Source organism: Mandrillus leucophaeus, unplaced genomic scaffold, assembly GCF_000951045.1.
Source record: "Mandrillus leucophaeus isolate KB7577 unplaced genomic scaffold, Mleu.le_1.0 Scaffold428, whole genome shotgun sequence".
NCBI lineage: Eukaryota > Metazoa > Chordata > Mammalia > Primates > Cercopithecidae > Mandrillus > Mandrillus leucophaeus.
Genome location: NW_012104565.1, coordinates 139,418 through 152,020, shown reverse-complemented (window position 1 = coordinate 152,020; position 12,603 = coordinate 139,418). Strand labels below are relative to the sequence as shown.

At 50.2% G+C, this 12,603-nt stretch overlaps 1 protein-coding gene across 1 annotated transcript in view; it reads left to right on the top strand.

Annotated features, from left to right (window-relative positions):
* The first annotated feature begins 1,962 nt into the window (after nucleotides 1-1,962).
* Nucleotides 1,963-12,603, top strand: part of PTGIS (prostaglandin I2 (prostacyclin) synthase) — a 42,583-nt gene continuing 31,942 nt past the window's right edge. The window contains exons 1-4 of the mRNA XM_011993224.1: nucleotides 1,963-2,136; nucleotides 4,225-4,403; nucleotides 8,014-8,159; nucleotides 11,535-11,565. Of these exons, the coding sequence (XP_011848614.1) occupies nucleotides 1,963-2,136; nucleotides 4,225-4,403; nucleotides 8,014-8,159; nucleotides 11,535-11,565 (530 nt within the window). The remainder of the gene's footprint in view (nucleotides 2,137-4,224; nucleotides 4,404-8,013; nucleotides 8,160-11,534; nucleotides 11,566-12,603) is intronic.

Below are 12,603 nucleotides of genomic sequence, written 5' to 3'. Positions count from 1 at the left end.
ATTACAGGTGTGAGCCAGTGCACCCGGCCTCCTTGTGCATTTTAAAACTAGGTTACTCCTCTTTTCACTGTTGGACTGTATCTATTTTATTTTCTTCCACAATTCTCACTCTCTTATGTGATTTTGCTTTTTAAATGTTTTGTCTGCTTCCCTTATTAGTAGCTAAGCCCCATGAGCTCAGGGATCTTGTCTGCCCTGTTCCCTGCTATATCTTTGATACCCAGGACAGTTCCTGCTTCATAGTTAATGTTTGGTGAATGAGTGAGTGAATCCATAGTGAGAAGAAGAGATGTGATGATTCATTCATTCATTCATTCATTCATTCATTCATTCATTCATTCATTTAGCAGAGGCATATCTGAGAGCTCTCTGCATCCCAGTGGCTCTGACAGGGATCGTAACCTGGGTCTAGGGACCTCTAAAAGACTCACCATGAGCAGCAGCCCTGGAACACCGTGAGGCTCATCTGATGACTCTGACTGCAGCTCTCCTGAGCTGACAGCCCCTCCCGCAGAGGGTGGTGGGTGAGGATGAGACGAGGCTTGGCTGGGGGCAGTGCGCGGTACAAGCACGCTGGAAGTTTGCATGTGTTCATTGTTCATTGCTGCATAACAAGGTGCCATACAAGAAGCGGCCTCAAACAATCCCCACTTATTAGTTCTCAGTTGGGTGGATCAGAAGGCCAGCGCGGGGTGACGGGGCTCTTTGGTTATGTAATCCCAGCATTTTGGGAGACTGAGGCGGGTGGATGACTTGAGCTCAGGACTTCAAGATCAGCCTGGCCAACATGGCAAAACCCCGTCTCTACTAAATATACAAAAAAAATTAGCAGGGCATGGTGGCGCATGCCTATAATCCCAGTACATGGGAGGCTGAGGCAGAAGAATCACTTGAACCTGGAAGGCGGAGGTGCGGTGAGCTGAGATAGCCCCACAGCACTCCAACTTACAAGGCTGAAATCAAGGTATTTGTCGGGCTGTCTTCCTACTGGGCAGTCTTCGGGAGGAATCTGGCTGAATGCATTTGCCTGTAATTGTAGGACTGAGGTCCTGAGGTCCCCGTCTCCTTGCCTGCTGTCAGCCAAGGTCCCCTCATAGCTCTAGATGCTACCTGGATTCCTTGCCACGTTGCCTCTTCCATCTTCAAAACCAGTAGAGAGATTCTCCCGTATGTCCAGTCCCTCTCATGCTTTCAATCTCTTTTGCCAAGAAGAGCCTTGTCTCTTTTAAGCCCGGTCCCCTGCCACCTGTTAGGTCAGGCCCACTAAGGAGAATAATTTTTTCTTAAAGTGAATGGTACCATCTATCCTCTAATCAGTGGAGGGGATTATACAAGGGTGTGGGTCACTGTGGGTCATCGTAGAGTTCCACCTACCTCGGTGAGCTGGAAATATTGTTCTTATGTTCTCAGAGGAGTTCCTCTGCTTTCACAGATGACCCTGACCTTGATGATCACATATGCACCCAGCCCACCCCCTGTGCTGACCTGCTCATGTGCTCTGGGGACATCTCCACAGGCTACAGCCTGAGCTTTTGCCACCTGAAGAACCTCAGCTTCTGAACTAAGAGGGGTGGTCGGGGTAGTGATGAAGCCAGTGCCTTCACTGCCTTCTGCTACCCAGCTGTGCCCTCCAGTCTCATCCTTTCTCTGTGGGCAAGACAGGGAGTGTGGGGTGACCCAAACCCTAGTCCAGGTTGGCTCACACAGACAACTCCGTGTCCTTACACTGTTGGGTGCTGGGAGGCCCCTCACCCACAGAGAGACGACCACCTCTAATGGAACCCACGCCACGTACCAGACATGAGCTGACCCCCAGCCTCTTCTTCCACCCACCACAGTCCATTCTCTGCACCACAGCCAAAAAGATCCTGTAAAAACCTGAGCCAAATTATGTCCCCTACTGCTCCATTCAAATTACGTCCCTAACTGCTTCATTCAAAATCACACCCTACAACCTACACCATGCCCTTCCTTGCCTCATCAAATGGTGACAAGTGCCATGGCTTCTGTAGGCGACCCGGTGAGCCTCCGCTGGACCTGGGGAGTATCCCCTGGTTGGGCTATGCCTTGGACTTTGGAAAAGATGCCGCCAGCTTCCTGACGAGGATGAAGGAGAAGCACGGTGACATATTTACTGTAAGTGCCTCTTGTGCCTGGGGAGGGATGGGGATGAGCAGCTGAGCCTCGTATCTGGTTTCTGCTGATTCCTTCAACATCTGTCCCTATGCCAACCCCCCCATCCAACATCCATCTGAGTGGTCGAGCCAACTCTCTATCCAGCTGCCTGTCCAGCTGCACACCCAACACTGACCTAATATCATCCCTTCAGTCTCCCTCTCGCTCTTCCCAGCATGGAGTTATGTAGTCACTCAATATCTCTCCAGTACTTGTATATCTGTGCAGCTGACCTCCATCCATCCATTCCATTTCCATCTGTTCAACATCCGTCTTCCCATTCCATTCTTCTGCCTGTCCACCTGGTGTCTACCAAGCATCCTTCCATCCTTATATCCACCCAGCATTCATTCGTCAACCTCCGTCTATCCACTCACCCATCAGTCTTTCCATAGATTCACCCGACATCTGTCAATTCATTTTTCCATCTTCTATACCTTCATCTGCCTACCCAGATCTACCCAGCCTTCTTCCACTCATGGATCCAACATTCATCCAACTTTCATCTGTATACAGTTGGCCTTCTGTATCCATGGGTGGGTTCCATATCTCTGGATTCAGCCAGCCATGAATTGAAAATATTTGGGGAAAAATGTGTTGGTACCAAACATGTATAGACTTTTTTTTCTTGTAATTCTTCCCTAAAAGTGTAGTATAACAACTATTTATAAAGCATTTACATTGTGTTAGGTATTATAAATAATCTAGAGATGACTTAAAGTATATGGGAGGATGCATGTAACTTATTTGTATATATTATGCCATTTTACATCAAGGACGTGAGCATCCACAGATTTTGGTATCTGCAGGAGTCCTGGAACCAATCCTCCATGGATACTGAGGGATAACTAGTCAGTTCCCACCAATTTTCATTTTTCTATTTATCTACGCATCTTTCTATTCATCTGCCACTATCCACCCAACACTCGGCTATATTCAGTATTCAATGTCTCTCCACTGGATATACATCTATTTATATCTCATCCATCCATCCTTACAACATATATTCAAATGACCACCACCCACCCATCCACCTTCCATGTATCCTTCCAACTTCCATCCAATCAACATTCATCCTTCACTTTGCCCAGTATCTATCTAGCATTCTCTCATCCATGTACCCAACATTTATTCATACATTTGGTTTCCAACAAACCTCTAGCTGCCCTTTCATCCATCTTTCCATCCAACATAGATTCATTGATCTATCCTTCCATTTATCCACCTAACATTCTATCCACAAGTATTTACCCAGCAGCTTCCTTCCTTCCTTCCTTTCTTCCTTCCTTCCTTCCTTCCTTCCTTCCTTCCTTCCTTGTACTCATTTATCCATTCACCCATCCATCCATCTGCCCATTTACTCTTCTACAATCCACCCACTGGAATTTACCCAACAGCATCCATCCATCCATCCATCCATCCATCCATCCATCCATCCATTCTTCCATCCATCCATCCATCCATCTATCCATCCATCCATCCATCCATCCATCCATCCATCCATCCATCCATTCTTTCATTCATGCATCCATTCATCCACCCATCCATTCATCCATCCACTTATCCATCCATCTATCCATCCATCCATCCATCTATCCATCCATCCATCCATCCATCCATCCATCCATCCATCCATCCATCCATCATGTGCACAAGATCCATCTGCCGCCTTCTCTCCTGGCTGCTGGAGATATGGCAATAACAAAGATAGTCATGGCAGGTGCTTAAGAGTGAGGTGATAAAGAACACAGTCTTTGATTTTTAAAAAGCCCCAATATTCCCAAATTCCAGTCCTAGCCCTGCCATTTCTCAGCTATGAGATCTTGGGTACATTTCATCTCCTTTCTAAGCCTCACTTTTTCAGTTATAAATGGGTGAGCGATGGTCCCTACCTCACAGGGTGGTAGGTGGTAGTGAGGCATAGATAAGAGAACATAGTCTGTTACTGTCCAGTGGGGCAGTGCCTGGCACATAGTAAGGCCCTGACCACTGAGAGCGGCTGCTGTTCACAGTGACACTCTTCACTCTATCCCTGGCAACTTCCCACAGATACTGGTTGGGGGCAGGTATGTCACCGTCCTCCTGGACCCACACTCCTACGACGCGGTGGTGTGGGAGTCTCGCACCAGGCTCGACTTCCATGCCTATGCCGTCTTCCTCATGGAGAGGATTTTTGATGTGCAGCTTCCACATTACAGCCCCAGTGATGAAAAGGCCAGGATGAAACCGTGAGTGGCTGGAGATGGCACCTGTGGGCGGGCCAGGGTGGGCGAGCCAGGGTGGGCGACTCACTTCTACCTATGTGGCCCAAGTCATGCTCGGTTCCAAAGCAAGTGTCCAGTAAAGACATTTCATCTTGAGAACACAAACAGAAACAAAACAAAAAACAACCCAAAAGAATTGCGTGGAAAAAGAACTCTTTGTTTCTCATCTTTGTTTTTTTTTCTTTTTTTTTGGAAGCAGCCCTGATTTTAGTAAGAGGATTTGGGTCAGCCACCCCTAAATTCAAATCCCAGCCCCATCACTCCCTAGCTTTGTGACTTTGGACAAACCTGTTTCCCTCTCTGACCCTCTGTTTCCTCCTCTGTAAAATGAAGGAGAGAGGTGGGATGATGAATATTTCTGAGTCCATACTCTGTGCCAGGCAGCGTGCATTGTCTCATTAGTCTTCACAACAATGCTGGAGACTAAGTAACTTACAGCCCCATTTCATAGATGCAGCCACTGGAGCTCAGATAAGTGACTTGTCTTAGGCCACATAGCTGGAAGTGGTACAGCTCCTGAAACATATGGAGGAATCATTTTATTTTATTTATTTTTATTTTATTTATTTATTTATTTTGAGACAGAGTCTCTCTGTTACCCAGGCTAGAGTACAGTGGTGCAATCTCAGCTCACTGCAACTTCCGCCTCCCAGGTTCAAGCGATTCTCCTCCCTCAGCCTCCCAGGAAGCTGGGATTATAGGCACACGCCACCACACCCAGCTAATTTTTGTATTTTTAGTAGAGACAGGGTTTCATCATGTTGTCCAGGCTGGTCTCGAACTCCTGACCGCAGGTGGTCTGCCCGCCTCAGCCTCCCAAAGTGCTGGGATGACAGGCATGAGTCACCGTGCCCGGCCACGTATGGAGTAATCATATCAATAAGAGAATGGATGAACATGTTTGCTCTGCATTCATTCAGCAGACATCTGAGGACCCATTGTACCCTGGTCATTGCCCTGGATGCAGGGTGTGCAGAATGATGCCAACCACCATTTGAAGGCAGCTATTATAGGCCAGGTGTCTGATAAGCTCACTTTCATATCTATGCATTAGCCTCAAGAGATGGGCATTTTTATCTTTATTTTACTGATGAGGATACAGAGGCTCAGAGGAGTGAAGTGACTTGCTCAAAGTCTACTGCTAGTAAGTGGCAGGACTGGGATTTGAACCCAGGTCTGCTGACTTCACAGCCCATTCTCCTTCATCTATGATACTAAGGCAGATAAGACCCTGTGTCCGCCCCTGCAGAGTTCACGCAGTCCAATGACAGTCTTCAGTGATCTGTCTCCAGGAAGAATACCCTGTGGAGGTTAGGAAGGGCAACTAGGAACCTGTTTTGCAGGATAGTTAAGGCCGAAGCAAGGCCAGCATGATGAGGTGGATGTTGATGAGATGTGATGCCTGCTCTGAACCTTGGCCTGGAGGCAGCTGCTTGGAGCCTGGGTGTCCTGGGTCCTGACATTCCAGGGGAACCCTGGGGATCCCACTAGCAATGAGAATCCACAGCTCACTGAATCTGCCCCTGCTACCCAGGGAGGATCCCAGTTTCCTCCAGTGTTTGCCTCAGGAATTTTCTGGATTTCTTACAAGCTGGCGTGATGTCTTCTGGGCACAGTAGCCACATATGTTGAGAGCCTGTCTCTGCTGAGGACCAGCGCTTGGAGTGGGGTGGGGAGAACAACTGGGTCAGGGTTCATTGAAGGCCAGATCCCATGTATTGAGTACTTACGATGTGCCAGGCACCGCGCAGGACCCTTCACATGCATTGTCACACATGAGTCATGAGCCCTGTCTGTCGTTTTCCCCACTGTGTTCCCACTTGAACATCCCAAACCTTTTCATACCCAGGAGTTCATGGACACCCTGTGCAGACCCTGCCCTGATGGATTACCCAGGCACTCCTGGCTTACTCAGTCTAAAGGTGTCCATCCTACTTCCCATGGACACCCTGGTTCACTTGCTGTAGGGATATCCTTTTTGGTCTAGATCCTACACAAGGAGCAGAGGGGCTTAGACTTAGATGCAGGATCCCCCTTTCTTGGCCTCTAATCATATCCTCAGTCGTGACTCAATGTAGACTTCGTATCATGGAGGCTCAGTACAGGGGAGCTTCCAGCTTCTGCCATGCACTGTCCCAGATGTCTCCTCACTCTGTGCAGGTCCACACAATGAGACCAGGTCCCCAGCCCACATCCCTTTTTCCTTGTGTCATGTTTATGTGGGGTCATGTCTTTTCTTTTTCTTTCTTTTCTTTCTTTTTTTTTTTTTTCATTTTTTTAAATTTTTGAGATGGAGTTTCCCTCTTGTTGCCCAGGCTGGAGTGCAATGGCGTGATCTTGGCTCACTGCAACCTCTGCCTCCCGGGTTCAAGCAATTATCCTGCCTCATCTTCCCGAGTAGCTAGGATTACAGGCGCGTGCCACTATGCCTGGCTAATTTTTATATTTTTAATAGAGACGGGGTTTCACTTTGCTGGCCAGGGTGGTCTCGAACTCCCGACCTCAGGCGATCTGCCTGCCTCAGCCTCCCAAAGTGCTGGGATTACAGGCATGAGCCACCGCACCCAGACTTCTTTTTCTGTTTTTAAGAGACAGAGTCTCGCTATGTTGCCCAGACTGGAGTGTAATGGTGCGATCATAGCTCACTGCAGCTTTGAACACCTGGACTCAAGCAGTCCTCCCCGCTTCAGCCTCCTGAGTAGCTGGGACTACAGGCATCTGCTACCATATCTGGCTAATTTTTATTTATGTATTTATTCTATTTTTGTAGAGGCAGGGTCTCACTATGTTACCCAGGCTGGTCTTGAGCTCTTAGACTCAGGCGATCCTCCCATCTCAGCCTCTCAAGTAGCTGGGATTACAGGTGCAAGCCACCACCCCTGGCTAATATTTTATTTTTTGTTGAGATGGGGTCTTACTATGTTGCCCAGGTTGGTCTTGAACTCCCGGACTCAAGCAATCCTCCCACCTCGGCCTCCCAGAGTGCTGGGATTACAGGTGGGAGCCACCATGCCTGGCCAGGGTCACATCTTATTGACAGGCCTGAGTCAGGGAACACCACGACTATTCCAACAGATCTTTCTGTCTTTAGATTTCAGGGAGAGATGAGTTGTTTTTCAATTCCTTCTCTTCCAGAACACTATAGGTCCCTTATCCAAGCTGTGTGCCTTGGGGAGGGACAGACCCTCCTGGCTAAGAATTCAGACGCTGGAGTTGGGCATACCAGGGATTTCAGTCCCGCTTATATCACCTACTGGCTGTGTGACCTTGGGCAAGTCACTTTCCTCTCTGTTTCTGAGTTTCTCCATCTGTAAAATGGAGTCATAATAGTAACTCTTATTCCCAGGTTTGTTAGAAGATGAAATGAGATCATTATGCTTAGTACAACAGATGGTGACTATTGTTGACGATGACATTCATAATAATACCCTCTTATTTAAGCTACTCTTCCGCAGGACCTCTTTGCCAATGGGGAACTTGAGCTCTGGGACCCTGAGGTTTGGGGAGGGAGATGCCTGTAGGTGTGTATTTCTCTTTGGAAGCCGAATTTTCATGCTTTTGTTTCCTGCCTCAGGACTCTCCTCCACAGAGAACTCCAGGCGCTCACAGAAGCCATGTATACGAACCTGCACACGGTGCTGTTGGGCGACGCTACAGAAGCGGGCAGTGGCTGGCATGAGATGGGTCTCCTTGACTTCTCCTACAGCTCCCTGCTCAGGTGAGGCTGTGCAGCCCCCACCCTCCTGCTAGGGCCTGGCGCTTTGACCTGTGTCAGCCATGAACAATGGTGAAGGGAACCGAGAGGACTCTGTTGGTGGGGGAAGAAATTTGAGACGCCCAAAGCAAGGACTGTAGGAAAGACGCCAGGCACCAGGGACCCGGGTGTTCATCCGACCTAGCTCATGAACTGTAAAAGGAGACCCTGGCTGGAAATGGGACCTTACAGGTCATCAGCGAGGAAGTCGCAGAGCAAGACTTCAGAGGCTATCTTGTCCCGTGGCTTCCAGACTTCGGGATTTCACAGAACAGGAAACGAAATGTTTGGGAGATCAACTTGGGACCTTAACCTTTTATCCGGTCTTGTAAATGTATGTTGAAAACTACATGACCGAACGTTCCTTCCTTCAGCAGTGCCAGGCACTATTCCAGGCTCTGGGGATACAGCAGGGAACAGGACAGATGAAGTCCCCAAATTCACTCGGCTGACACTCCAGTGGGGGAGGCCGAATTGAGTTAGGTCAGAGAGTGATAAACACAATGACAGAGATCCATAGGTGGGGTGACAGCATCTGGGGGGCTTTCTTAGGCTGACTGACAAGGCAGGGTCACGTTCTGGGGGTCTGGCTTCTGAGCCAAGACCTAACTGCAAAGTGCCCACCACGCCAAGACTCTAGGCAGGGGAAGCAGCAGATGCAAAGGCCCAAAGGTGGGAGGAAGCTCAGCGAGAGGTCCAGTGTGGCTACAGCATAAACAGCCAAGGAGGGAAGGCGGAGAGGAGGTCAGAGAAATGGGCAGAAGCAGGCCTCAGGCAGTCGGGAGGCCAGGGAAGGCTTTGGAAATTAGGCTGAGTAAGATCAGGTGACATGAGGGGTTTGCACAGGGGCAGGACATGATCGGACTTAGTTTGAAAGGACCCTCTGGCTGCTGGATAGAGGATGGACTGTAGGGGTAGGGAGGGGTGGAGAGGGAGGCAGGAGGACCCAGCAGAAGGCTGCCAGGTGTCACCGAGGTGAGAGAATGGTGGTGGCCCAGGGAGGTGGTGAGAATTTGGGTAGCTTTTGGAGGTAAGGTTCACTGGCTCTGCTGGAAGATTTGACTGGGGCAGCAGTAAAGATGGGGAAGCATGGGCATGGGTGAGGCATAGAGCGGTGTTAAGGACAGCTCCCTGATTTTTAATGGTGCCCTTAACCAACCAGAATTTAATTTAATTTAAATTAAATTTAAAAAAGGACATTTCAACCCCTCCAAGAAATTAGAGCAACATAGTTCTAGGATAAAGGGCAGCCATTCGTTGACACATACGGGCATGTGGGTACATTTATGATGTGTGTGTGCGTATGTGTAGACTCAGTGTGTCTCAGCTCATTTAATGCTCACAGTTGCTCTAGGAGGCTAGGACTTTACATACTCCATTTGACAGATGAGAAAACAGACCTGGAGAGCCTGAGTCATTTGCCCAGAGGCCTGTGTTGGGGTCAGGACAGGGCTGGCCCCGGAGTCTGCACCCTCAGCCACAGCCCTCTGCACACTAACCGTTCCCATTCTTTTTGTTTCGCCCTGGGGTGGTATAAACAGTGTCAAGGGCTGTAATTGGTGTGGGTGATGCTGGTCTGGTCCACCCTGTCATTGTATGATGGGGGCTGAGGTCCAGAGAGGGCAGCTAAAACTACCCAGCAAGTTCACAGTAGGGATCCTCCCAGGCCTCCTGGCTCCCGGTCCCTGTGCAGACGAAGAAGTCAGAGAGGCAGGCTGGGGGGCAGCTGGGTCTGGCTAGGCTCCATGGAGGCAGGCACGGGGGAATCAGCTCAGGGGGAATCAGATGTAAATCCATACCTGTAAATCCGTAACTGTGTCTTCAGGGCCTGAGGCCGAGGCTGGAGCTCCTGCCTTCTGGTTTGGCAACTGTAGGCCTTTCCACTGCTATCGGCAGCCCCTGAAATAGAAAGGGAATGAGTGAGTTGGATGGCAGGGACACAGAGGTGAAGGGGGTGCAGGTTCAGGCAGCCCAAACTGTGAGGTGCCACCTCTTATACCCACCATCCTGGCCTGTGTTGGCCCTGGCCTCACTGAGTCACACCCAAAGTTCTCCTCTGTCCTCACCTTGTAGCCCTGGCCTCCCCTCCTCCCACCTACCTCTCTGCTGCCCCTTGAGCAGGTCGGGCACGCTCTCTCTTTGTGGGCTTTGCTGTTTCTGTTCCCTTGCCTGGGAATGCTGTTCCCCACATATCTGCGTGGCTCCCACCCCACTTCGTTCAAGCCTCATCGCGAGCGCCACCTGCTCAGAGAGGTCTTTCTTGAGTCCCATTTTCATGATGGCTCTCTCCCGTGACCCCACTCGGTTCAGCTTTATTTTTCTTTATGTCTCTAGCGCCGCCTGTGGGTCTTGGGTGTATTTACATATGGGATTATCCTGTCTTCAGCCGTGCTGTTTTGATATGAAACTGCCGGCTTCACTTCCACACAGCAAAACCTTGTGGTCCTCTGGGTTTACTTTTTCTTTTTATTTTCTTTTCCTTTATTTTATTTTATTTATTTTTAAGACGGAATTTCGCTCTTTTGCCCAGGCTGGAATGCAATAATGGCACGATCTCTGCTCACTGCAACCTCCACCTCCCAGATTCAAGCTATTCTCCCGCCTCAGCCTCCTGAGTAGCTGGGACTACAGGCGCCCGCCACCACGCCCAGCTAATTTTTTGTATTTTTAGTAGAGAGGGGGTTTCACCATGTTGGCCAGGCTGATCTCGAACTCCTGACCTCAGGTGGTATAGCAGCCTCGGCCTCCCAAAGTGCTAGGATTACCGTCGTGAGCCACCCCTCCCGGCCAGTTTACTTTTTTGGTTTATTTTTCGTTCCCTGTTTTGGTAGAAATATATGTACAGGGAAATGGTTCTCTGAGTTAGGAAAAAACAACAGTGCAAGTGTGATGGTAAATGACAACCAGTGTCAACTGCAGTGTCACCAAGACCACAGGGCCTTGGGAGTACCACAGTGGCCTGGCGAGCACGTGTCTGTCTAAAAGGGGCGGCTGCAACTCTGCTCCTGCCAGGTTTCCAGGGGGGACCGCAGGTCAGCCAGGTTCCTTTTTCAAGATGAGACCAGTGGGAAATCCGGATTTTATGTGAGTTTCCCCAAATGTCTGAAGGAAGGTTTAGTTGGTTTTTAGGAGCTCCCTTGATAAAACACGTTTGCGGACTGAATCCAGTGTGTGGGCTGCACCTTTACAACTTCTGCCACCACTGTGCAGGTGAAGGACAGAGCCCGGACCACGCAGGCCTCTCTCAGCCCCCACCCACCCTCATTCCTGCTTCTATTCTCTCTTCATCTGGGGAAACCCCTCTCCTGAGAGATCCTGGTCCCTGGTCTTTGTCTGCACAGGGACCCAGGAGCTCAAGGGGAGGGTGAGAAGGTAAGGCCCTGGGGCTTTGGTTGCGTCTCTCTGTTGCAACTCTCTGCTGAGGCCGCAGCCCTACTCACCTTGAGGACAAAATGAAAACCTGCAGTTTCCCTCCCAGGACTGAGGTCAGCAGGCTGGGCTGGGGCTGGACTCCTGGGGCAGCCAAAGGGGGCTGGAGGTGAAGGCGTGTCCTCTGAGCGCGGTCCTGTGTGTGCATGCGCGTAAGTGTGCCTCAGTGAGAGTACATGCTAGCTCCCGTGTCTTACTCTTTTTCACACCTGACCAGGTCCTGACCTCCTTCTCAGGCCTCCCAGAGCCCCTCAGGTCAAGCAGAACCTTCTCACTGTTGCAAATGCCCTGCCCTGCGTGACCAGCTCTGACAGCCCCAGGCCCTGCCACCCTCTGCCTCACACCTCAGCTCCAGTGCCTGGACCAGCCACACCTGGCACCTCTCCCACCAAGCACGGTTGCACCCTCAGCTCTGGGCCTTTGCACAGGCTCTGCCTGTTGCCTGAACATGTTCCTCTTCTGCTTCCCCCGATCATCCTGCAGATCTCAGCTCAGATCCTCCCACCTCTAGGAAGTCTTCCCTGAATTCCTCCCTGGGAGCAGGCATCTCCTCCCCTTCTCTGTGCCCCCACTTCAGCCCTGTCCCCTCGAGCTCTCTGCTGCAGCCTCATCAGCCTCCTTGCTGCTCCCCAGCACCGGGCTCCCTCCTGCCTCAGGACATCGCACCTGGTGCTTGCTCTGCTTCCGACCTCTCCCTCCGCTCTGCCCACGGCTGGCTCCTTCTCAGTCTTCAGCTGTCAGCTTAATGCCAGCCCCTCCCTCACCTGGCACCTGACACCACAGCCCCCGCCCTCGCATCCTACTACCCAGCTTTGTGTCTGACAGTGCCGCGGGGCACCAGCTGGCGCATGACTCATTTTACTCATCCTCTCGTCTGTTGTCTGTCTCCGTGTGCTGAGAGGTCAGCTCCTTGAGGACAGGGATTTTTGTTTTTTTATATATTAGATTATATATTATATATTATATTATATATTATATATT